General features: G+C 43.5%; 1 protein-coding gene across 1 annotated transcript in view; it reads left to right on the forward strand.

Moving 5' to 3' along the window:
- The first annotated feature begins 2,404 nt into the window (after positions 1–2,404).
- Positions 2,405–26,693, forward strand: part of LOC116353712 (neurofibromin) — a 100,100-nt gene continuing 75,811 nt past the window's right edge. Inside the window, exons 1-28 of the mRNA XM_031791437.1 lie at positions 2,405–2,440; positions 2,830–2,973; positions 3,191–3,274; positions 4,421–4,611; positions 6,165–6,271; positions 6,365–6,432; positions 8,303–8,378; positions 8,572–8,729; positions 8,813–8,986; positions 9,351–9,479; positions 9,592–9,666; positions 9,801–9,932; positions 10,079–10,216; positions 11,954–12,067; positions 12,224–12,303; positions 12,457–12,580; positions 12,853–13,099; positions 13,207–13,280; positions 13,379–13,462; positions 13,569–13,961; positions 14,204–14,343; positions 14,432–14,554; positions 14,938–15,138; positions 15,622–15,803; positions 16,032–16,243; positions 16,468–16,629; positions 16,741–16,844; positions 23,604–23,739. Coding sequence (XP_031647297.1) covers positions 2,405–2,440; positions 2,830–2,973; positions 3,191–3,274; positions 4,421–4,611; positions 6,165–6,271; positions 6,365–6,432; positions 8,303–8,378; positions 8,572–8,729; positions 8,813–8,986; positions 9,351–9,479; positions 9,592–9,666; positions 9,801–9,932; positions 10,079–10,216; positions 11,954–12,067; positions 12,224–12,303; positions 12,457–12,580; positions 12,853–13,099; positions 13,207–13,280; positions 13,379–13,462; positions 13,569–13,961; positions 14,204–14,343; positions 14,432–14,554; positions 14,938–15,138; positions 15,622–15,803; positions 16,032–16,243; positions 16,468–16,629; positions 16,741–16,844; positions 23,604–23,739 — 3,888 coding nt within the window. The remainder of the gene's footprint in view (positions 2,441–2,829; positions 2,974–3,190; positions 3,275–4,420; positions 4,612–6,164; positions 6,272–6,364; positions 6,433–8,302; positions 8,379–8,571; positions 8,730–8,812; positions 8,987–9,350; positions 9,480–9,591; positions 9,667–9,800; positions 9,933–10,078; positions 10,217–11,953; positions 12,068–12,223; positions 12,304–12,456; positions 12,581–12,852; positions 13,100–13,206; positions 13,281–13,378; positions 13,463–13,568; positions 13,962–14,203; positions 14,344–14,431; positions 14,555–14,937; positions 15,139–15,621; positions 15,804–16,031; positions 16,244–16,467; positions 16,630–16,740; positions 16,845–23,603; positions 23,740–26,693) is intronic.

The following is a 26,693-nucleotide window of genomic DNA, read 5'->3' on the forward strand; positions in this document are numbered from 1 at the left end:
CGCCACTACTTCTCAGAGTTCAGTTGTGTCAAATCGGAGGGCCCGTTGTCCGGAACTCTGGCAGTCTCTATGGGGGTGCCACAGGGTTACATTTTCGGGCCACTTTTTTCTATGTCAATGATGTCACTCTTGCTGTGGGTGATTCTTTGATCCACCTTTACGCAGACGACACCATTCTGTATACATCTGGCCTTTCTTTGGACACTGTTAACAAACCTCCAAACGAGCTTCAACGACATACAACACTCCTTCCGTGGCCTCCAACTGGTCTTAAATGCTAGTAAAACTAAATGTATGCTCATCAACCGATCGCTGCCTGCACCCGCCCGCCCGACTAGCATCACTACTCTGGACAGTTCTGACTTAGAATATGTGGACAACTATAAATACCTAGGTGTCTGGACAGACTGTAAACTCTCCTTCCATACTCACATTAAATCTAGAATCGGCTTCCTATTTCGCAACAAAGCCTCCTTCACTCATGCTGCCTAACATACCGTTGTAAAACTGACTATCCTACCGATCCTTGACTTCGGTGATGTCATTTACAAAATAGCCTCCAACACTCTACTCAGCAACTGGATTTAGTCTATCACAGTGCCATCCGTTTTGTCACCAAAACCCCATATACTACCCACCACTGCGACCTGTATGCTCTCATTGGTTGGTCCTCGCTACGTATTCGTTGCCAAACCCACTGGCTCCAGGTCATCTATAAGTCTTTGCTAGGTAAAGCCCTGCCTTATCTCAGCTCACTGCTCACGATAGCAACACCCACCCGTAGCATGCGCTCCAGCAGGTATATTTCACTGGTCATCCCCAAAGCCAACACCTCATATGGCCGCCTTCCTTCCAGTTCTCTGCTGCCAATGACTGGAACGAATTGCAAAAATCACTGAAGCTGGAATCTTATATCTAACTTTAAGCGAAAACTTGAACTCGGCCCTAATTAATCGGCTATTCCGATTAATCGGTCGACCTCTAGTTCAGAGGAGACTGCATGAATCAGGTCTTCATGGTCGAATTGCTGCAAAGAAACCACGACTAAATGATACCAATAAGAGAGACTTGCTTGGGCCAAGAAACACAAGATCTTTGTTTACAACTGCCGGGTCTTTGTGAGACGCAGAGTAGGTGAACGGATGATCTTGGCATGTGTGGTTCCCACAATGAAGCATGGAGGAGGTGTGGTGGTGTGGGGGTGCTTTGCTAGTGACACTGTCAGTGATTTTATCTAGAATTCAAAGCACACTTAACCAGCATGGCTACCACAGCATTCTGCAGCGATAAGCCATCCCATCTGGTTTGTGCTTAGTGGAACTGTCTTTTGTTGTTCAATAGGACCTCATTTGGCCGCCTTTCGTTCCAGTTCTCTGCTGCCTGTGACTGGAACGAATTGCAAAAATCGCTGAAGTTGGAGACTTTTATCTCCCTCACCAACTTCAAACATCTGCTATCTGAGCAGTTAACCGATCGCTGCAGCTGTACATAGTCTATCGGTAAATAGCCCACCCATTTTTACCTACCTCATCCCCATACTGTTTTTATTTATTTACTTTTCTGCTCTTTTGCACACCAATATCTCTACCTGTACATGACCATCTGATCATTTATCACTCCAGTGTTATTAATCTGCAAAATTGTAATTATTCGCCTACCTCCTCATGCCTTTTGCACACAGTGTATATAGACTCCCCTTTTTTTCTACTGTGTTATTGACTTGTTAATTGTTTACTCCATGTGTAACTCTGTGTTGTCTGTTCACACTGCTGTGCTTTATCTTGGCCAGGTCGCAGTTGCAAATGAGAACTTGTTCTCAACTAGCCTACCTGGTTAAAAAAATTTTTTTAAAGGACAATGACCCAACACACCTCCAGGCTGTGTAAGGGCAATTTGACCAGAAGGAGAGTGATTGAGTGCTGCATCAGATGACCTTGCCTCCACAATCACCTGACCTCAACCCAATTGAGATGGTTTGGGATGAGTTGGACTGCAGAGTGAAGGAAAAGCAGCCAACAAGTGCTCAGCATATGGGGAACTCCTTCAAGACTGTTGGAAAATAATTCCAGGTGAAGCTTGTTTTAGAGAATGCCAAGAGTGTGCGACGCTGTCATCAAGACAAAGTGTGGCTACTTTGAAGAATCTCAAATATAAAACATATTTTGAGTTGTTAAAAACTTTTTGGGGTTACTACATGATTCCATGTGTGTTATTTCATAGTTTTGATGTCTTCAATATTATTCTACAATGTATAAAATATTAAAAATAAGAAAAACCCTTGAATGAGTAGGTGTGTCCAAACTTTTGTTTTATACCCCCTTTTCCTCACCAATTTCGTGAAATCCAATTGGAAGTTACAGTCTTGTCCCATCGCTGCAATTCCCGTACAGACTCGGAAGAGGCGATGGTCGAGAGCCATGCATCCTCCGAACACGACCCTGTCAAGCTGCACTGCTTCTTGACACACTGCTCACTTAACCCGAAGCCAGCCACACCAATGTGACGGAGAAAACACAGTTCAACTGGTGACCGACGTCGGCGTGCATGCGCCCGGCCCGCCACAAGGAGTCGCTGGATAGCGATGGGACAAGGACATCCCGTCCTGCCAAACCTCCCCTGACCCGGACAACCTCGGGTCTGTGTGACGCCTCAAGCACTGCGGTGCAGTGCCTTAGACTGCTGTGCCACTGGGGGGCCGGCTTTGTGTAATTCTATTAGACTTGTTCAAACCTGCTGCATACATTGTCCACTGTATATACCTTCCTTCACCCGTGGCTAGATTCCCCTGTGACTTTAGGATGACACATGCTTTTTTCTCTTTCTCCTTAGCTTCCTGTTAAAACGGGACATCAGAACAACCACACCAAAGTCAGCACAGAGCACAACAAGGAATGTCTCATCAACATCTCTAAGTACAAGTTCTCCCACGTCATCAGTGGCCTCACAAACATACTAAAAAATGTGAACAACATGGTAAGTGGCGTTTTTTAACGTGTCTCTTTTTAGCTATGGGGATCACCACGTTGCATGTCATCAACTCTACCTCCTGGAAGGCGTGTATTGAGTCAAAACTCAGTCAACTCAAGCTTAGGAAGCATGCTAAGGGCTGGAAGTGGTGTTTGCCAAATCACTGTGTCTGTAACCTGTCCTGTACCCACCCTGTACCCACCCTCTCCTCTCCTCTCTCCAGCGGATATTCGGGGAAGCTGCTGAGAAGAACCTCTACCTCTCCCAGCTGATTATCCTGGACACACTGGAGAAGTGCCTGGCATCGGTGAGGAAAACCTTTACCGTCTGCATCTACTGTATACCTTATTACGTCACCATTTAGTTGGTCTGCTAACCAACCCCCTACACTTGCTTCTGTGTGTTTGTTGTGTATAAACATTTCCCCATTTTTGTTTTCCCTAGCCTGTCCCATATTAGTCCTATGGCCTCCCCCAACTCAAACAGTTTTCTGTTGACTGAATTTAATTGAACATTGCCAGTCAAGAGCATTGGCCTCAATATTGCACCATATTCTAAAACGCTTTAAGTATCCCAACACAACGCCAGTATTACATGGTTCAATGGATCATGTGCCCCTGTTCTCTCTCTCTGCTTTTTCCAGACACATAGACCTACACTTAAACCCCTTTCTTCACTCGTGCGTTCTCTTCACTTCTGAAATGGGTGCCTCAGTTCTGCAACCCTGCAGCAGAAGATTACATTTCCAGGTGTTTCCTCGACTTGAGTTAGTGCTTTCACAGCCTCCAATGGGATCGCTGAGAGTTTCCTGTATAGGTTTTTCATTAGGGCATGTCGTCAGACGGAAGCCAGCTGCTCCCCTCATGGACGCTATGGAATTTATGTTACAAATGTTTAAGTATAGTAGTCGCCTTATTTTGTGTTAAGACTATTTCCTACATATGGGTGAGCTACAGGTTTGGAATGCAGTTGTATGCAGTCTGTCCTGGTATGAGGCTGCCAGTTTAACTCGTGTAGTTTTGGGAATTAGCCAACGGGAGCACTGGTGAATCCCAGGTAGGGACATGCTGTGTTTGTGCCACTGAGCAAGGCACTTAACCCACATAAGTGTATTTCATGTCCAGCTGTATAAATCCAAAATATGTGAGAAGTTGCCACTGATAACCTGAAAAGCACTCATTGTTTTCTCAGAGAACCTGGAGATGCCAGCTTACACACACCCTATCCTCTCATGTCTTCTCTCTCTTTGTCTCTGTATTCCTCTTGTGTGTATGTACTGATATGTACGTGGAACTGATAGATGCACACACACACTACATGTTACTGTTTTTAAATGTATGTAAATTGTAAAGTCTTTTGTCTGTAAATTATTTTTCGTTATGTGTTGGACCCCAGTAAGACTAGCTGACATCGGCTAACGGGGATCCTAATAAATCAAATCAAATCCTCCCAGCAATCAAAGGACTGCCTGCGTCTGGACGAGACCATGCTGGTGAAGCAGCTGCTGCCAGAGATCTGTCACTTCATCCACACGTACCGTGAGGGCCACCAGCACGCTGCTGAGCTCCGTGCCTCCGCCTCAGGGGTCCTCTTCTCCCTCAGCTGCAACAACTTCAACGCTGTTTTCAGCCGCATCTCCACCAGGTAACCCTGATCCTGAGGAACTGCAGACTGTGTTGGCTAATTAATTCACTGTCACTATCACTGTGTTGATGAGCAGTTGATCAGATGTGTTAGTACAGGGCTGGAATAATAGCCTGCCCACCTTGTTGTTCTTCCAAGGTCAATGGCAACTGACCTACATTATCTTTTGTGGAAAAATGCATTTGTGTCTTTAAAAACTTCCACCAGACCTGATTTTCCCAAAAGTGTAATATTACAAATATTTCAAATGAAGTTATGTCTTCAGAAGTAATGATGAGGTGACTGTTTGGGCACCCTTTCTACTTATGCCATATGCCTTGTTTGCATACCTCAGCACTTCAGTTAAACAGCCAGCCATGGACAATGTCACTGAGAATGAACTGTTAACCCAGTCATGACGGAAATCCCTCCCTCCCCACCCAGGATGTTCAGGATGGTGCAACGTTACAGAATGTTCAGATGAACAATAAAACAGGGAATCCTGTTACCTCTTAGGTTAATTGTCCCCCACAATGAAATCAGGAAGGGGACTGTGGATCTGCCTCTGTCCGTTAGTATGTTTGTCACACGCGATATCTCAGACAGTGCTGGCCCGATTTTTACTGAACTTGGATTAATAACGCGTCTTGCCATAGAGATACAACATTTACAAAATTACACTGATTGGCTAAAGGGGGTGCTATAGTATTCAACTGAAATTCCAAATGATGAACAAGCATATCTCCTGCCCCGTTTGAGCTACAGTCATGTCATTTTTTTATATGCATGCATTTCCTCATTAGAAACACATTTCCCATAACAACCAATATCATTTCAGGAACTTGCAAACTAAATGTCTTTCCACATGTTTTGAATTGGCGCTTGTTGCATCCATATGCCGCATATTCGCGCCATTGTAAATTGGAGACTGGACTTGATAGGTCTCCATCCGTTAGTACATTCGTACAGTTGTACCTTCATCACACATGATGTCTCAGACAGCACTGGCCTGATTTTTGAAGAAACTTGTATCATTCACCCATCTTCCCATAGAGATTTATGTGGATTGTCTCAAAGGGGGTGCTATAGTAATCAACTGAAATTCCAAACTTTGAACAAGCATATCTCCAGTCCCGTTTGAACTATTGTCATGAAATGTGGTTCATATATGCAGCCCCTCATGAGCAACTAGGTTCCCATAACAACCTATATAATTTTGGTACTTACAAATTACATTTCTTTCCACACAACATACTTTGTAATAATTGTCTCTAATTGACACAAGGAGCAATACATCATCCATGGGGGACATGTTTACTGTAGACTGGCAACATTCAGAAAGTTTCACGTCATTGATAAACTCATGTCAGTTTCCTGTCTTGAAGGATGAGGGGATGATGTCAAAAAGGCAACCTCTACAAGGCTGTCCTCTTTTCCCTCTCTTCCACCCCCTCTTCTTTCCCTCCTTTCTCCTGAGAAACTGGTAGAATTATATCTCTGTATGTCATGTTTGACTGGACGAACTTGTTCCATGGCAGTGTCTGAGAGTCCTTATCCATTGTGTTCTCCCTCAGGTTGCAGGAGCTGACAGTCTGCTCAGAAGACACTGTGGATGTGCACGATATAGAGCTCATGCAGTACATCAACGTGGACTGCTCCAAACTTAAAAGACTGCTCCAAGGTAGCTACACACTCACTCAATTCCTTGTATGTCATACTCTTTTTTAAATAGTTTTTTGCTAATACTCTATTACTTTTTACTACATCCTCTCAGAAACGGTATTAAAATTCAAAGCCCTGAAGAAACCTGCCCAACTTGCCGTCATTAACAGTTTGGAAAAGGTTTGTGCACCAATATATCTATATTCAGTGCTGCTGTTTTGTGTTTATGAAGTTGGTGTATTATTATATACTACATGGCCAAAGGTATGTGGACACCCCTTCAAATTAGTGGTTTTGGCTATTTCAGCCACACCAGTTGCTGACCGGTGAGCTGTGAAGTGATGGGCCACAAGCTCACAGAATGGGACCACTGAGTGCTGAAGTGCGTAGTGTACTTGCCTGTTTTTGGTTGCAATACTCACTACCGAGTTCCAAACTGCCTCTGGAAGCAACGTCAGCACAAAAACTGATGTCTGGAGATTCATGAAATGGGTTTCAAGCTCATCACCATTGGACTCTGGAGCAGTGGAAACGTGTTCTCTGGAGTGATGAATCACGGTTCACCATCTGGCATTCCGACGGACAAATCTGCATGTGGATGCCAGGAAAATGCTACCTGCCCCAATGCGTAGTGTCAAGTGTACAGTTTGGTGGAGGAGGAACAATGGTCTGTGGCTGTTTTTCATGGTTCAGGCTAGGCCCCTTAGTTCCAGTGAAGGGAAATCTAAACTCTACAGCTTACAATGACATTCTAGGCGATTCTGTGCTTACAACTTTGTGGCAACAGTTTGGAGAAGGCCCTTTCCTGTTTCAGCATGACAATGCCCCCATGCACAAAGCAAGGTCCATACAGAAATGGTTTGTTGAGACCGGTGTGGTAGATCTTGACTGGCCTGCACAGAGCCCTGACCTCAACCCCATCGAACACGTTTGGGATGAATTGGAACGCCGACTGCGCGCCAGGCCTAATCGCACAACATCAGTGCCCAACCTCACTAATGCTCTTGCAGCTGAATGGAATCAAGTTTCCGCAGCAGTGTTTGAACATCTAGTGGAAAGCCTTCCCAGTAGAGTGGAGGCTGTTATAGTAGCAAAGGGGGACCAACTCCTTATTAATGCCCATGATTTTAGAATGAGATGTTTGACTAGCAGGTGTCCACATACCATTGAACATGTAGTGTATTATTCATGGTATTCACTACTGCCACCTCTTGGCTGCTGATGAAAGGTTTAAAATACAATTTTCCACTTTGAGGACATCACAGGTTGCAGGTTTCCATTGATGCAGGTTTCCATTGATCCAGGTTTATTGGAAAAAACATTGAAATGTGTAATGAAATGGCAGCTATAGGAAAAATGCTCTAAAGATTGACACCATTCTTTAAACTTTCTTTATTGCTACAAATGATGATAGAAGCAATGTTTTTCAAATAAATGTTGATTGCCAAATAGTGTTGACGGTACACAGAGCACTATGCAAGTTTTACTATCCCATTATTTCAGATCAACTGCAGTGCAAAGTTCACCATGACAATAAATTGGCACATAGGAATTATTAGACTATGGCAGATTAGTAAATTCTTGCGCTCTATCCATGCTGGCCTTTGTGGGCTACCTGAGACATGGGACAGATGGCTGGGAGGGAATCCAGGCTGTCGCCATATTAATCATGTGCAATTTGCCTAAATGGATAATGGAAACACTTCAACTCCTTCATGTTTATTCAACACCAGGTTTTTGTGAAAACGTCTTCTGTTTGTTGGTGTGACGTCATTACGTCCAGCTGTTTTTATCGACACAAGACAGTTGGATGGAAATGCACCGTAGCAGGCAATTGATCTGTGGCTTCGGAAAGTATTCAGATCCCTGGACTTTTTCCACATTTTGTTACATTACAGCCTTATTCTACATTTATTTTGCAAATGTATTAAAATGATTTTCTATTCAAACGTTCTAAATGTCGCTAATAAATCACTGGAAAAGTTCATGGAAACATAGCTACTGTCCCATTCTAGAGAGGACAGTGCTAAATATTTGTGTTCCTCCCCAGGCCTTTTGGAACTGGGTAGAGAACTACCCTGATGAGTTTACCATGCTCTACCAGAGACCACAGACAGACATGGCAGGTCAGTATTCTCAAGTGCCTTGTATTGGACTGAAACACAATGCAGATGCTATCATTACATGCACTTTTCATTTTACTTTTTCTAATGTGAAATCTTCAGTCTCAAAGGGACTGTAGGGAACAGATCAGGACGATAAATAAGAAGTATGATGAGTTAAGGGCTATCTCACTCGTCTGTCTGGCACGCTCTTTAGATGCTGCGGAGAGGCTGTTTGACCTGGTGGACAGCTTTGCTGAGAGTGCCAAGAGGAAGGCAGCGGTGTGGCCTCTACAGATCATCCTCCTCATCCTCTGTCCCGAGATCACACACATCATCTCTCGAGAGGTGGTGGAGGAGAGCAAGGCCAACAAGGTGAGATGAGTGCGCACACACACACACACACTGGGATTAAATAGGTAGTGTGGCTGATAGAGAAAGCAACTATCTCGTTACAGAAGCTGTTCCTGGAGAGCTTGAGGAAGGCTCTAGCAGGCCAGGGGGGCAGCAAGCAACTAACAGAGAGTGCAGCCATCGCCTGTGTCAAACTGTGCAAGGCCTCCACCTACATCAACCGGGAGGACCACTCGGGCATCTTCCTCCTGGTGCAGTCCATCGTGGTGGACCTCAAGGTCAGATAAACGAAACACTCTGTCGCCCTCTGGGGGCTAGGGAACACTACAGCAGTGGTGTCTGGGTTTTATGTTCGTCATTCCAGTCGTGGAGTAAAATTGACAATGTCATTTCTATATAGAACATTTCTATCTACAACGTCCTGAACGGTAAACAATGATTGATATTCCTATGGCTACCCCTTAGACTTTTATAGTGCAACTTTTGTGCTAGTGCTACCGCTATGGAGCTATGACCATTTTGCTAATACCTATCCAATCCTTTCAGACCTTCACAAAGCCCCTTGCGTAAGGGTTAATTGGGAAATTGGTTAATTTGGAATATTGCAGACGGTCACATACAGACACTTATCTATCCCATCAGGCCCTGCTCTTCAACCCCACCAAGCCCTTCTCTCGCGGGGCAGGCAGCCAGAACGCAGACGTGGACCTCATGATCGACTGCTTCGTCTCCTGTTTCCGTATCAACCCTCACAACAATCAGCACTTTAAGGTCAGTCAGTCTGCTCAGCTCATTGGCAGAAAATGTGCAGACCATGTCTGAATGATACCTCTGTGTCAAAGCGGCTTTTTTGACGAAACATTAATAAAGACAATCTCCTCAGGTCTGTTTGGCCTCCGCCTCCCCCTCTACCTTTCACTTTGTCCTGGTCAACTCCCTGCACAGAATCATCACCAATGTAAGTTTGTACCGTCTCCACTACTACTTCCTACCAAGTTCAGTCGAAGTACATTTAATAGGACAGTGCTGATCTCATTGGCCTTTCCCACAGCAGTGCAATATTAATGAGCTTCTATCCTCTTCATCCTTTAGTCTGATCTGGACTGGTGGCCTAAGATTGATGCAGTGTACTGCTACTCTGGAGAGCTGCGACTAATGTTCTCAGACACTCTGAGCCGAGTGATGCAAGGCCTTCACACACATGCCCCACTACGCATGACGCCGGTGAGAAAGGGACTACACACACGCGCACATTCACACTCATTTTCACACCAATCGTTTGAAACACCTTTTGTTTTCCTGTGTAAGCGAACCTCTTAGGAAAAGTATGTATTAGCTACACCTAAATTTACAACTTCTCTCTCTGACAGAGTCTGTCATTTAAAGAGAAAATGACCACCAGCCTTAAGTTCAAAGAGAAAACCACAGACCTGGATACACGCAGCTACAAGTGCCTCCTCCTCGCTCTGGTCAAACTCATCCACGCTGACCCCAAACTCATGCTGCACGTAAGTCTGACACCAACAAACACATACAGTTGAAGTCGGAGATTTACATACACTTAGGTTGGAGTCATTAAAATTCGTTTTTCAACCACTCCACAAATTCCTTGTTAACCAACTATAGTTTTGGCAAGTCGGTTAGGACATCTACTTTGTGCATGACACAAGTCATTTTCCAACAATTGTTTACAGACAGATGATTTCACTTATAATTCACTGTATCACAATTCCAGTGGGTCAGAAGTTTACATACACTAAGTTGACAGTGCCTTTAAAGAGCTTGGAAAATTCCAGAAAATGATATCATGGCTTTAGAAGCTTCTGAGGCAAATTGATATCATTTGAGTCAATTGGAGGTGTACCTGTGGATGGAGCCTGCGGCTATGGAACCCTGACCTGTTCACCGGACGTGCTACCTGTCTCAGACCTGCTGTTTTCAACTCTATAGAGACAGCAAGAGCGGTAGAGATACTCTCAATGACCGTGCTTCTACACCTGCATTGCTTGCTGTTTGGGGTTTTAGGCGGGGTTTCGGTACAGCACTTTGAGATGTCAGCTGATGTACGAAGGGCTATAGAAATAAATTTGATTTGATGTGAATGATCGGCTATGAAAAGCCAACTGACATTTACTCCTGAGGTGCTGACCTGTTGCACCCTCGACAACTACTGTGATTATTATTATTTGACCATGCTGGTCATTTATGAACATTTGAACATCTTGGCCATGTTCTGTTATAATCTCCACCCGGCACAGCCAGAAGAGGACTGGCCACCAATCATAGCCTGGTTCCTCTCTAGGTTTCTTCCTAAGTTTTGGCCTTTCTAGGGAGTTTTCCTAGCCAATGTGCTTCTACACCTGCATTGCTTGCTGTTTGGGGTTTTAGGCTGGGTTTCTGTACAGCACTTTGAGATGTCAGCTGATGTAAGAAGGGCTATAGAAATAAATGTAAATTGATATTTCAAGGCCTACCTTCAAACTCAGTGCCTCTTTGCTTGACATCATGGGAAAATCAAAAGAAATAAGCCAAGACCTCAGAAAAAAAATTGTAGACCTCCACAAGTCTGGTACATCCTTGGGAGAAATATCCAAATGCCTGAAGGTACCACGTTCATCTGTACAAACAGTACAAACACCATGGGACCACGCAGCCATCATAGCGCTCAGGAAGGAGACGCGTTTTGTCTCCTAGAGATGAACGTATTTTGGTGCGAAAACTGAAAATCAATCCCAGAACAACAGCAAAGGACCTTGTGAAGATGCTGGAGGAAACCGATACAAAAGTATCTATATCTACAGTAAAATGAGTCCCATATTGACAGAACATGAAAGGCCACTCAGTAAGGAAGAAGCCACTGCTCCAAAACAGCCATAAAAAAAGCCAGATTACGGTTTGCACACGGAGACAGAGATCGTACTTTTTGGAGAAATGTCCTCTGGTCTGATGAAACAAAAATAGAACTGTTTGGCCATAATGACCGAATAAAGTGGTGATTCTAACTGACCTAAAACAGGGACTTTTTACTAGGATTAAATGTCAGGAATTGTGAAAAACTGAGTTTAAATGTACTTGGCTAAGGTGTATGTAAACTTCCGACTTCAACTGTATATACTGAGACAATGTCCCTTGGTTCTGTTTGAATAGTTAATCACCCTCCCTTCCACTTATGTGTGTGTGGTTCGATTTCCTCTCCGCCCTTGCGTTCACCCATACATGCATGTTTGACATTGTGTGTGTTGTAGAACCCAGGGAAGCAGGCTCAGGAGACTCAGAGCAGCACAGCAGAGCTGATTGCAGGCCTGGTGCAGCTGGTGCCCTTGGTCAATACAGCCCAGCTTTCCCAGGAGGCCATGGAGGTCAGTTCACACTCCTTCTCTCCCTTACTCTCACTCCATCTACTCTGCTTCTTTATTCTTTCTCATTCTGTCCACTTCAGTTCTATTCCCTAGCATTGAATTATTAACTTCAAGTAAGGCATATTTCTCCCTATCTGTCTCTCTCTCCCTGCCCAGGCTCTGCTGGTGCTGCACCTGCCTGAGACCATTGAGCTGTGGAACCCTCAGGCCCCCATTGAAACCTTCTGGGACATCAGGTACAAGGACATGGTTTAGTTTTGGGGGCTTTTCAGTCCAGAGATAATCCATGTAGACAGACACACTGGTCATGGATTCAGTAGTAGTCCCAGTCTTTAGGGGGGGGGTGTTGAGATTCCATTGGGCTCTAACACTGGCCTATCCCATTGCAGCTCCCTGGTTCTCTTCCTGATCTGCAAGAAGCTGATTGGTCACCAGATGGTGAACAGTACAGAGGTGTTGAAGTGGCTGAGGGAGATCCTTATCTGCAGGAACAAGTTCCTCCTAAAGAACAAGGTGAGGTCAGGGACTCTAACCTCACATCAGAATAACCATTGAGGGCTAGTTTCCCAGATGCAGATTAAGCCTAGTTCTGAACTAAAAAGCACTTTCAATAGAGAATTTCCATTCAAAATAATGTTTAAGTCTAGGACTAGCTTAGGTCTGGAAAACCGTCCGGAGTGTTTTGCAGTTATACAAGTCAAATACACGTGTTGAACATGTCTAAATGTGTGTTGGACATGTCTAAATGTGTGTTGGACGTGTCTAACTCCTCTCTGCTCGCCCAGGAGTGTGCCACGCAGGGCAGTGGAATCCCCATCTGCAGACAGGCCCAGACCAAACTGGAGGTGTGTCTATACATGTTTCTGTGGAGCCCTGACACCGAGGCCGTGCTGGTGGCCATGTCCTGCTTCAGACACCTGTGTGAGGAGGCTGACATCCGCTGTTCCGCTGACGAGGTGCTCGTCCAGAACATCCTGCCCAACTACGCCACCTTCACAGAGTTTGCCTCCGTCAGCAACATAATGGCCACCGGTCAGTAAAAACACTGTTTTGAACACCACTATAACATGCTCTGAGAGTCACTAAAAAGGCCAACGGTTTCAGACCGTGACGCCGCTACTTGTTTCTCTGTTTGGTAGGACGTTCCACCCTGCAGAAGAGAGTGATGGCCTTGTTGAGAAGGATAGAGCACCCCACTGCAGGAAACACTGAGGTGTGAAAGAATAAAGAAGCATAAAATACAGTTTATCCTTGCTTACATCCTTCCAGTATTAGTGACTTGTCCCTTCTTGTTTCCATGTCTCACCCCAGGCATGGGAGGACACGCATGCAAAATGGGAGCAGGACACCAAACAGATTCTGAACTTTCCCAAAAACAAGGTGGAGGATGGTCAGGTAAGAGCACTTACATTTTAGGATTTGGGTGTGTTTCACTGTTAATAAAAAATAATAATATAGGGGCCATTGCTCCAAACTCAACCCCATTTGTCTCCCCCTGCAGGAGTGGATCAACATGACAGGCTTCCTGTGTGCTCTGGGTGGGGTGTGTCTGTCCCAGCACAGCAAGCCCTGTGGCCCCACCACCTACAGCCCCCCTATGGGCCCCATGAGCGAACGCAAGTACTCTATGGTCTCTGTGAGTGTCTGTGAGGTCTCCAACGCTGCAGCTGGAGCCTCAGCCACCTGCTCCTCCTCTTCCTCCACTGAAACCCCCCTGGGCAGGTTCCTGGACCGCCTGCTGGTCCTGCTGGTATGTGGTCATGAGAGGGTGGGTCTACACGTCCGCACCAACGTCAAGGAGCTGCTGGGGCTGGAGCTCAGCCCGGTCCTGTACCACATGCTCTTCAACAAGCTAAGGAACAGCATCGGACGCTTCTTCGACACACAGGGGCCGGTGAGTGGATGGGCTGCGGAGGAGGATGGGGCACGTTAACCAATTATTTGAATTGTATTCGTGTAGAATGTCATTCTAGGGAGTTTTACAGGGGGATGGTGACTTTTTTGCTGATTGCAGCACAGAGCCCTGCCTGCGCTGATGTTGTTGAATTTCATTAGTTCATTATAAAGCTGATTTGTTGACATTAGCAGGAAAGTAGTTTAAACTGATTTCATTCATTTGTCTCTGTGCCCTTGCAGGTCCCCATCAATGACACTAACACACAGTTTGTGGAGCAGACCATTGCCATCATGAAGAACCTACTGGATAACCATGCTGAGGGCAGCTCAGAGCACCTTGGACAGGCCAGCATAGAGACCATGATGCTCAACCTGGTCAGGTGAGAGACAAACACTCACAGCTTATGAAATACCTAATCAGTTGTCACTCTTCAGGACCTTATTCGGTCTGATCTCACCCCCCCCCAGGTACGTGCGTGTCTTAGGCAACACGTTGCATGCCATCCAGATGAAAACCAAGCTGTGCCAGCTGGTGGAGGTGATGATGGAGAGACGAGACGACCTGTCCTTCTGCCAGGAGATGAAGTTCAGGTGAGCGACAGAGACGGCACTCCCTCCTGGACAGACCTAAACTCTAGCTTAATGCTAGCCAAACTAGCTAAATGCTACCTTAAAGCTTCAGTCAGCAGTTCCAACAATTAAAAAAAGTTGGATTGATCTGGAGAAATATTACCACTCCCAAATTCACAGACAGAGCTATAGAATGACCATACCTGATATAAAAAGTATAGTTTTAACAATGCGTTGAGGCTATGTAGTGTTTTGTTTACATTTACTTCTTTTACTCCAACGTTTATAAACTAAGTGTATATTTTGAGTTCTGATGGGGTACGACAGCTCATGAGACATTTATAAGTTATGTTCTTCAAGAATCAATCATTTTTGTTAATTCAACCCCTCACCACATTTGCCAGGAACAAGATGGTGGAGTACCTGACAGACTGGGTGATGGGCACCTCCAACCAGGCTGCTGATGACGATATCAAGTGTCTGACCAGAGACCTGGACCAGGCCAGTATGGAGGCGGTGGTGTCTTTGTTAGCTGGCCTGCCTCTTCAGCCAGAGGAGGGAGACGGGGTGGAGCTGATGGAGGCCAAGTCCCAGCTCTTCCTCAAGTAACTACAACATGCTTTACTCATATACCTTTAAAAAAAAAAAAGTTTTTAAAATATTTTTTTAACCTTTATTTAACTAGTCAGTTAAGAACAAATTCTTATTTTCAATGACTGCCTAGGAACAGTGGGTTAACTGCCTGTTCAGGGGCAGAACGACAGATTTGTACCTTGTCAGCTCTGGGATTCGAACTTGCAACCTTTAAGTTACTAGTCCTACTCTCTAACCACTAGGTTACCCTGCCGCCCCATATACACTCCTATACCTTTTAGTCATGTAGCTGACGTGCTTATCCAGAGAGACGTAGTTATCTGTTGCTGCTCTTCAGCTTTCTGTTTACTGTGCATGCTGTAACATTTCCACACGCAAAATAAACTGTGTTTTCTGTATAGAAGTAAAGGAATACATTAACTTAAATGTGCACGTGATTTTAATTCAAACTGCCTGTTAAGTGTTCTGAACCCTGCCTTACCCCCTGTACCCAGGTACTTTACCCTGTTCATGAACCTGCTGAATGACTGCAGTGAGGTGGAGGATGATGGCCAGCCGGTGGTTGGGAGGAAGAGGGGCATGTCTCGACGCCTGGCCTCCCTCAGACACTGTACTGTCCTGGCCATGTCCAACCTCCTCAACGCCAACGTGGACAGCGGACTCATGCACTCTATCGGTGATCTACTGTAGCAGTAGTATTTCTCCACCTTTTTATAGTGCCAGGAAAGCTATAATGTTAGTCCTTCCATCTACCAAGGACCATAGCTTCCAAAATGAACAATCAAACCTCAAATATAATGTCCCTGTATCCTTTGCCACCCTTAATCTTTCTCTTGTGCCCCCTCTGTCGCTCTGTCTCTCTATCCGTCTCTCTCTCCTCCCCCCACCATCCACCCTTCTCCAGGTTTGGGCTACCATAAGGACCTGCAGACACGGGCCACCTTCATGGAGGTTCTGACTAAGATCCTCCAGCAGGGGACAGAGTTTGACACTCTGGCAGAGACGGTGCTGGCAGACCGCTTTGAAAGGCTGGTGGAGCTGGTCACCATGATGGGAGACCAGGGAGAGCTGCCCATCGCCATGGCACTGGCCAATGTGGTGCCAGGATCCCAATGGGTATGTACGAAACACAGCCTTTTGGGTGACAAACCTTCACAATGATGAGCACTACAATAACAAACCTGATTTATTAGTAGAATCAGACATGTTAGTGCAGGGCTGGAGCAAACGCCTGCATGTCCTGTAGCTCTCCAGGAAAAGGGTTTGCCACCCCTGTGCAAGTATGAGAATTTGAGGCAGTAGTTGTTGAAACATAGTGTGTCCTCCTGTGTCTTCTTCAGGACGAGCTGGCCCGTGTGTTGGTGACACTGTTTGACTCTCGCCACCTGCTGTATCAGCTGCTGTGGAATATGTTCTCCAAGGAGGTAGAGCTGGCTGACTCCATGCAGACTCTCTTCAGAGGCAACAGTCTGGCCAGTAAAATCATGACCTTCTGTTTCAAGGTAAAACCACATTTCTCTCCCATACAGACAATTTTAAATGGTATAACCTGAAGCACTCGCACCAAGCCTGGAATTTTAAAGGCATTTTAATGTTGAAATTCTTTGTGTTAGGTTTACGGGGCGGCGTACCTACAGAAGCTCCTGGAGCCTCTACTTAAAGGGGTCGTCACCACCCCAGAGTGGCACAACATCAGCTTTGAGGTGGACACAACCAGGTCGGAACATTAACCGGAAGCATTCCACCAGTTAGACTGTGGTAGCCTGGTGTGGTGGTATAGGATAGCATGTCGATTTGAGCAATTTTGGGGGGTAACCTTTTTAAATGGAAGTTACCAAGGCAATCCTGACTTTTTAAAAATATTTTTTTTTTAAATTGAATATCTGAAACATACAATATACTTGCAGTGAAGCCGCTCAACAACTACATCTTACCAGTCATCCAACAGACTCCCATTCAGAGCGACACACAGAAGCCTCCATGGTCAAATCCCTGCTCAAGGGCACGTTGACAGATCTCCCACCAGGCCAAAAAAACGTGAAGCCCAACCCCCGAAGGTTCCCCAATAGCTGTCCCTCAACCATTCGATACCCCTCCCACAGACCCCCCCCCCCCCCCCCCCAAGAAAAACAAAAATACAATTAATTCCATTCCCCACCCCCAAGAAACCCCCAAAGCACCAACAACCAAGAGAATGAACTAAAGAGAAAAAAGAAAGTGCTTTTATACAATTGAAGTCAGAAGTGTACATACACCTTAGCCAAATACATTTTAACTCAGTTTTTCACAATTCCTGACATTTAATCCTAGTAAAAATTCCCTGACTTAGGTTAGGATCACCACTTTATTTTAAGAATGTGAAATGTCAGAATAATACTAGAGATTTATTTCAGCTTTTATTTATTTATTCACATTCCCAGTGGATCAGAAGTTTACATACACTCAATTAGTATTTGGTAGCATTGCCTTCAAATGGTTTAACTTGGGTCAAACGTTTTGGATAGCCTTCCACAAGCTTCCCACAATAAATTGGGTGAATTTTGGCCCATTCCTCCTGACAGAGCTGGTGTAACCGAGTCAGGTTTGAAGACCTCCTTGCTCGCACACACTTTTTCAGTTCTGCCCACAAATATTCTATAGGATTGAGGTCAGGGCTTTGATGGCCACTCCAATACCTTGACTTTGTTGTCTTTAAGCCATTTTCCCACAACTTTGGAAGTCTGCTTGGGGTCATTGTCCATTTGGAAGACCCATTTGCGACCAAGCTTTAACTTCCTCACTGATGTCTTGAGATGTTGCTTCAATATATCCACACAATTTTCCTCCTCATGATGCCATATATTTTGTGAAGTGCACCAGTCCCTCGTGCAGCAAAGCACCCCAACAACATGATGCTGCCACCCCTGTGCTTCACGGTTGGGATGGTGTTGTTCGGCTCGCAAGCTAGCCCCCTTTTTCATCCAAACATAACAATGGTCATTATGGCCAAACAGTTCTATTTTTGTTTCATCAGATCAGAGGACATTTCTCCAAAAAGTACGATCTTTGTCCCCATGTGCAGTTGCAAACCGTAGTCTGGCTTTTTTTAATGGCGGTTTTGGAGCAGTGGCTTCTTCCTTGCTGAGCGGCCTTTAAGGTTATGTCGCTATAGGACTCGTTTTACTGTGGATATAGATATTTTTGTACCCGTTTCCTCCAGCATCTTCACAAGGTCCTTTGCTGCTGTTCTGGGATTGATTTGCACTTTTCGCACCAAAGTACGTTCATCTCTAGGAGACAGAACGTGTCTCTTCCTGAGCGGTATGACGGCTGCGTGGTCCCATGGTGTTTATACTTGCGTACTATTGTTTGTACAGATGAACGTGGTACCTTCTGGCGTTTGGAAATTGCTCCCAAGGATGAACCAGACTTGTGGAGGTCCACAATTTTCTTTCTGAGGTCTTGGCAGATTTCTTTTGATTTCCCCATGATGTCAAGCAAAGAGGCACTGAGTTTGATGGTAGGTCTTGAAATACATCCATAGGTACACCCCGAATTGACTCAAATGATGTCAATTAGCCTATCAGAAGCTTCTGAAGCCATGACATAATTTTCTGGAATTTTCCAAGCTGTTTAACTTCTTTGGGCTGGGGACAGTATTGAGTAGCTTGGATGAATAAGGTGCCCAGAGTAAACTGTCTGCTACTCAGGCCCAGTTGCTAATGAATGCATATTATTAGTAGTATTGGATAGAAAACACTGAAGTTTCTAACTGTTTGAATGATGTCTGTGAGTACAACAGAACTCATATGGCAGGCAAAAACCTAAGAGGAAGTGGGTAGTTTTTCGCCTATCGAATACAGTGTCTATGTGGTCAAATTGCACTTCCTAAGGCTTCCACTAGATGTCAACAGTCTTTAGAACCTTGTGTGATGCTTCTACTGTGAAGTAGAGGGGAATGAGTCAGAGGTCTGCCAGAGAGCCACGAGCTGGTGACCCACGTTAACGTGAGAGTTAGCTTGAATTCCATTTCATTTCTGAAGACTTCTCCGGTTGGAACATTATTGAAGATCTATGTTAAAAACATCCTAAAGATTGATTCTATACATCGTTTGACATGTTTCTACGGACTGTAACAGAACTTTGTCTGCTCCTAGTGATCGCGCGTCATGAATTTGGATTACTGGGCTGAACACTCAAAACAAAAAGGAGGTATTTGGACATAAATGATGGACATTATCAAACAAACATTTATTGTGGAACTGGGATTCCTGGGAGTGCATTCTGATGAAGATCATCAAAGTTAAGTGAATATTTATAATGCTATTTCTGACTTCTGTTGACTGCACAACATGGCATATATCTGTTTGGGTTGTTTTGGTCTCTGAGCGCCGTACTCAGATTATAGCATGGGGTGCTTTTTCCGTAAAGTTTTTTTGAAATCTGACACAGCGGTTGTATTAAGGAGAAATGTATCTATAATTCCGTGTGTAACAGTTGTATCTTTTATCAATGTTAATTAGGAGCATTTCTGTAAATTGATGTGGCTCTCTGCAAAATCACCGGATGTTTTGGAACTTGTGAACGTAACGAGCCAATGTAAACTGAGATTTTTGGATATAAATATGAACTTTATCAAACAAAACATACATGTATTGTGTAACATGAAGTCCTATGAGTGTCATCTGATGAAGATCATCAAAGGTTAGTGATTAATTTTATCTCTTTGTGCTTTTTGTGATTCCTCTCTTTGGCTGGTAAGATGGCTGTTTTTCTGTGACTTGGCTCTGACCTAACATAACTGTTTGGTTTGCTTTTTTGAAATCGGACACTGGTGGGATTAACAAGAAGTGTATCTTTTAAAATGGTGTAAAATACTTGTATGTTTGAGGAATTTTATTTATGGGATTTATGTTGTTTTGAATTTGGCGCCCTGCGCTTTCACTGGCAGTTGTCATACCATTTGCGGGATCTCAGTCCAAAAAGGTTAAAGGCACAGTCAATTTAGCGTATGTAAACTTCTGACCCACTGGAAATGTGATACAGTGAATTATAAGTGAAATAATCTGTCTGTAAACAATTGTTGGAAAAATTACTTGTCATGAACACCGTATATGTCAAAACTATAGTTTGTTTACAAGAAATTTGTGGAGTGGTTGAAAAACGAGTTTCAATGACTCCAACCTAAGTGTATATAAACTTCCGACTTCAACTGTATTTAATAATCTCAACCCACCCAATTCATATTCATTATATACAGTGGGGCAAAAAAGTATTTAGTCAGCCACCAATTGTGCAAGTTCTCCCACTTAAAAAGATGAGAGGCCTGTAATTTTCATCATAGGTACACTTCAACTATGAATGACAAAATGAGAAAAAACCCCCCAGAAAAACACATTGTAGGATTTGTTATGATTTTATTTGCAAATTATGGTGGAAAACTTTTGTTATTGACCAAATACTTATTTATCTCAATACTTTGTTATATACCCTTGGTTGGCAATGACAGAGATCAAACGTTTTCTGTAAGTCTTCACAAGGTTTTCACACACTGTTGCTGGTATTTTGGCCCATTCCTCCATGCAGATCTCCTCTAGAGCAGTGATGTTTTGGGGCTGTTGCTGGGCAACACGGACTTTCAACTCCCTCCGAAGATTTTCTATGGGGTTGAGATCTGGAGACTGGCTAGGCCACTCCAGGACCTTGAAATGCTTCTTACGAAGCCACTCCTTCGTTGCCCGGGCGGTGTGTTTGGGATCCTTGTCATGCTGAAAGACCCAGCCATGTTTCATCTTCAATGCCCTTGCTGATGGAAGGAGGTTTTCACTCAAAATCTCACGATACATGGCCCATTCATTCTTTCCTTTACACGGATCAGTCGTCCTGGTCCCTTTGCAGAAAAACAGCCCCAAAGCATGATGTTTCCACCCACATGCTTCGCAGTAGGTAAGGTGTTCTTTGGATGCAACTCAGCATTCTTTGTCCTCCAAACACGACGAGTTGCGTTTTTACCAAAAAGTTATATTTTGGTTTCATCTGACCATATGACGTTCTCCCACTCTTCTTCTGGATCATCCAAATGATCTCTAGCAAACTTTAGACGGGCCTGGACATGTGCTGGCTTAAGCAGAGGGACACGTCTGGCACTGCAGGATTTGAGTCCCTGGCGGCGTAGTGTGTTACTGATGGTAGGCTTTGGTCCCAGCTCTCTGCAGGTCATTCACTAGGTCCCCCCGTGTGGTTCTGGGATTTTTGTGATCATTTTGACCCCACGGGGTGAGACCTTGCGTGGAGCCCCAGATTGAGGGAGATTATCAGTGGTCTTGTATGTCTTCCATTTCCTAATAATTGCTCCCACAGTTGATTTCTTCAAACCAAGCTGCTTACCTACTGCAGATTCAGTCTTCCCAGCCTCGTGCAGGTCTACAATTTTGTTTCTGGTGTCCTTTGACAGCTCTTTGGTATTGGCCATAGCGGAGTTTGGAGTGTGACTGTTTGAGGTTGTGGACAGGTCTTTTATACTTATAACAATTTCAAACAGGTGCCATTACAGGTAACGAGTGGAGGACAGAGGAGCCTCTTAAAGAAGAAGTTACAGGTCTGTGAGAGCCAGAAATCTTGCTTGTTTGTAGGTGACCAAATACTTATTTTTACACCATAATTTGCAAATAAATTCATGAAAAAACCTACAATGTGATTTCTTTTGTCTAGTTAGTGTCCCAGATATAGCAAAAAAAAATTGCTCATGATTTAAAAAACAAATCGTCAGGAGTAGGCAGCGCCATAAGTGAGTAAACTGAGATATGTCTAAGGAGTTGAACAGTTTTTTTTCTTCATAAATAGACAGTTATTTACCTCTCCATGGTTGCAGGATCTTGTCTATTTTTTTCTATAGAAATTCATTGCGGAGTGCTAATTTATATATTTTGTGATACGAATACGAAGTATGTCTACTTCACTGTCAGCCCATTTTATAGGTAAACTGCAGTTGTATTTTTAAAGATCCAATATGTAATATTGTACATTTATCATAATTAGGTTTTAGTCCAGAAAAGTTATCTAGATCTTCAATGAGACATTGCAGGGTTCTAGCTTGCGGACTTGATATAAAACTTTAGTCATCGCCATACATGGACACCTTTGTTTTTAAGCCTTGGATTTCTAATCCTCTGTTGTTATTGGATCTGATTTTAATAGCTAGCATTTCGATGGCCATAACGAATAGATATGTTGACAGCGGACTACCTTGTTTAACTTCTCTTGACAATTCAAAACTCTCTGAGAAGTAGCCGTTATTTACTATTTTACACCTGGGGTTGCTATACATTTCTTTTACTCATTTTATAGGAGAATTGTCGAAATGTAATTGCATTTCGCTAGTATTTTTGCATCACAACATTTAAGTGCAAGGGGCCTCCAGTTTTTTAGATATACTGGGTCTTTATATTTGCCATCTGGGACTTGTTTTAATAATATAGAAATCAGACCTTCCTGCTGAGTACCATTTCTATAGGAGTAGTTAAAACACTCTAACAATGGCGCTTTTAGTATCTCAAAAACGGTTTGACATACCTCTACCGGTATGCTATCAAGCCCAGGGGTTTTTCCAGACTGAAAGGATTTAAAAGCCTCAAAGTTCTTCCTCTGTAATTTGGCCTTCGGACTGATCTGATTTGTTAAATTTCAATTTTTTATATTATTTGTAAAGAATTCCTTACCGTAATCTTCATTCAGTGGGAGAAGATGAGACGGAAAAGAGAACGTCTGCCTAAAATAATTAGCTTCCTCTTTTGAAATATTATTCGGAGAATCATAGATGACTCCCGTCTTCAGTAACGAGTTTCTGCAAAAAAAAACAAAAAAAACTGTACTGTTAGTTCATTGATTTCCCTGTTAGTCTTGTCTCTAGCCAGAAACTGCTTTTTCATTATTGATGAATAATGAATTGAATGACCTCTGAAGGTACATTTTTAAAGGTATCTGAAACAATAAGGGGATTTGCTGAAAATTCAGTTATAAATGATTTTGTCTCAGTTAAAAATAGTTGTCCTCCAGTAAACTTTGATTAAATTTCCAATATCCCGTCTACGTGGAAAATCTATAAGAGTTATGTGAACGCCAATTAGATGATCCGATCGCATTCTGTCTCCTATTTAAAACTTAAAACTTGCACGAGAGAAAGATACAAAGTAGTCAAGACGACTAGCTTGATTAAGTCTCCTCCATGTATATCTCACTAGGTCAGGGTTTTTTAGTCTCCAAATACCCACTATTTCTAATGTGTCCATAATATTTGTGATTTCTTTAAGGGCACGGTGATGATAGTTTGTAGAGTGATTACCTTTACGGTCCATTGAGGTACTTAACACTTTGTTAAAATCTCTTACCATAATGATTGACTTTATTTCAATCGTGAATGACAGTTGTCAGACTTTCCCCTTCCTCTCTCTCTTCCCCCTTTCTTTTTGTCCTCTCCACCCTCCCTCCCTCTTTGTAGACTAGAACAGTCAGAGAACCTTGACGAGAACCAGCGGAACCTTCTTCAGATCACAGACCGGTTCTTCCTGGCCATTATCAACTCCTCCAGCGAGTTCCCGCCACAGCTACGCAGTGTGTGTCACTGTCTCTACCAAGTAGGTTCATTCCCCACCTCTGGCCTCACGCTGCTCTCTGGGTGGGTAGAGTGTGTTACTGTCGCCTACACCCTTACAAGCCACTGGCTTTCTTCCATACTGTGCTAATAATGGCACTACGTCACATCTCTCACTCTCTCTAATACACACAGGCACAACCTTCTTACTTTTCTCGGACTTTCCACTAACGTTGCTGCTATACGTCCTCTGCCCTCTTCTACGTGTTCGCTCTTCATGTACTGTGACAGAACAGATTAAGGACTGTCCCTTCAATGGTGGTGGTTGGAAAAGGGGGAACATATGCAGATGAATTAACTGACTACAGCAACATCAAGACACCACAAAGCAGCTAGTGTCCCTACTGTCAAACTGCTTACACACACACCGTTTCCATTAAGCCTAACTTTTCCATGAAAGAACACCTCTGTATGGACACACACACTCCACTCGCCTATTTCCTGTTTCCATCTGCATGTCTGATGAGCCGAGACCGCTGCCCTCTGCTTCCACAAAAACTGACTTTCTCTCTATACTGACTTAAACAACACATCAAATGTTTCGATATCTCAATGAGATGAACGCGGGGTGCTTTGGAACCACTAATGTTATTTTGTTGGACACAACACCAAAATAGCACAGAACATGAACCTGACGCATATCGATCTCCCTTCGCTCGATACAATCATATACTAATACCATTGTGCGAAAATCTGCCTGTAAAAAAACATCAGCACGCGCACACTGCTGGTCAGTAGTTGGGCTGTGCCGGCGGATGCTCTTGTGTGTGTGGTGCTGTGACCTGTTTGTGCTCATCTCTGTTCTGTTGGCTACTTGCCACTCTCTACTGACTAAAGCCACAATTAAAGACAGAAAGTAAACAAAGAAGCAGTAAGTTCAGATAACTTTTTCCTCAGCCCCTTTTATTTTCAAAAGCAAAAATAACTGCCTTTTATTAAAAAAGAAAAAAGAAAGACATTCTACAAATAGTAGCGCCAACTTACTTGCTTCCATTTTCTATTAACTCCAAAAAACCAGTGCATTCGGTTACAGCAGGGGTGTCAAACTTATTCTCTGGAGGGCCTGGTGTCTGCGGCTTTTTGGTTTTTCCTTTCAGTTAAGACCTAGACAACCAGGTGAGGGTAGTTCTTTACTAATTACTGATCTTAATTAGTCAATCAAGTACAAGGGAGGAGTGAAAACCAACACACTCGGCCCTCCGTGAACTGAGTTTGACATGTGCATTCCTCTCTTTCTCTCCTCCAGATGGGTTTTGGGATTGGAATGGGTGGAACAGTGTTTCTCGGAATGTTTCTAGAGGCTGAATTTGGCTGCAGTTGACATAAACACATCACCAGGGGGACAGTTTTCTATGGTGCACTTCTTTCTGTGTTGCTGCAGTGTATATACAGTGGAATGTTACGTAGTAAAGTATTGTGTGTGTTTTTATTTATTTCTTTACATTTGTTAATCTTTTTATTTAACTAGGCAAGCCGGTTTAGAACAAATTCTTATTTACAATGACACAGTCATCTTGCTTAGTGATTGCGGTGGTTTTATGTCTGTTGTATTTGGGCCATATACTGTATAGGGCCTATTTGAAATTGGTTTATTGCACTTGCACCAAATATTTGAATCTCAAGGCCTAGGTGAAGTGAGGATTGTCTGTCTTGTGTACATGCATGTTGGTGTCTGTCTTATGGACTATGGTTATAATTTATTGCTCTGTAAAACACTGTGTCTGGCTGATCACCTGTGAGACATTTTTCTGCTTTGCTCTGGGAGTCATATCTCCATGTATTCGCTGTTGTTTTCTGGCTGGTGAAATTCAATGTAATTTTTAACCCCTTTTTTCTGTCGCGCTTTAAAGTGCAATCATATCAGTAAAAAATATCAAAATCCCAATTTATGTTCCAAAACCAACTTTATAAGAGCTGTTAAAAATAGGTTATATTTAACTCAAAAGTCCATGATTTACGCATTGTTGGCAGAATAGATGGAAGCAGTTCTTTGCAGGATTTAATATAAATTACCAATAAATTTCTTGATAGTCCAAAAAATATTGCTATCAGGTTGGAAATCACATCTGGCCGGGTACATTGTTTGCTGCCTCCACCCATTCGAGATGTTTCAATGACTCAATATTTTGAACAAAAATGGACGACTGTAACGAAGGCTGAGAATGTCAACACAATCAAACTAGCAAGGGCAATGATCAGAAGTCCGCCATAACGGGGCTTATAGGCTAGTGCACGTGTCAAACTCAATAGGACACACAAGCGAGTATAAATGAGTAAATCTACTTTATGAAATTATAGCCTGAGTCTCGCATCAGTCAATTTAAATTCAATTGAATTTAACTTCAATTGCGCTGCTTTCGTGTGCCCCGGTTACAGTGCTCAGCCGAGGGGAAGTGTACAGACACTCCACAGCATATTATGCACATCTACAAGCATAGCAGCGAAGGTTGGACAAATATGATTTATATCTTTGTTTTGATATGTTCAAATGCTATATACAGTATCCTCTGTGCATGCGTGGATATTTATAAAGGGACACTTTTTTATGAGAAAACAATGGCCAGTTTGGGTTGTTTTTTGTATAAGCAAAAAACATATGTCTGGGCCCCAAATTTGTTGTTTTGTCAATATGGCCGTGCGCTGATTTGAGTTTGACACCCTGGGCTAGCATACCTATTTATGTATGTAGCTATTTATTTAGCTTAAAACACAGAGCATAGCGTCAGCTAGCTAGCTGCTGGGAGGATGTCATGTCATTGGAAGAGTGGGGTGAGCGACCGACTTTTACCACTCATCGTTTTTCGATGCCTACAGCTAGAGATGCAGGTGCCATTTTTTGTTAATTTGCAAAAAATGGGAATCGCTTTGCTAGCTATGCTGAACATGAACGACTGTTATCCACAGTTAGCAGGGGTGCGTGCTTAGTCCCCTCCTGTA

Source organism: Oncorhynchus kisutch, linkage group LG15 (assembly GCF_002021735.2).
Source record: "Oncorhynchus kisutch isolate 150728-3 linkage group LG15, Okis_V2, whole genome shotgun sequence".
Taxonomy (NCBI): domain Eukaryota; kingdom Metazoa; phylum Chordata; class Actinopteri; order Salmoniformes; family Salmonidae; genus Oncorhynchus; species Oncorhynchus kisutch.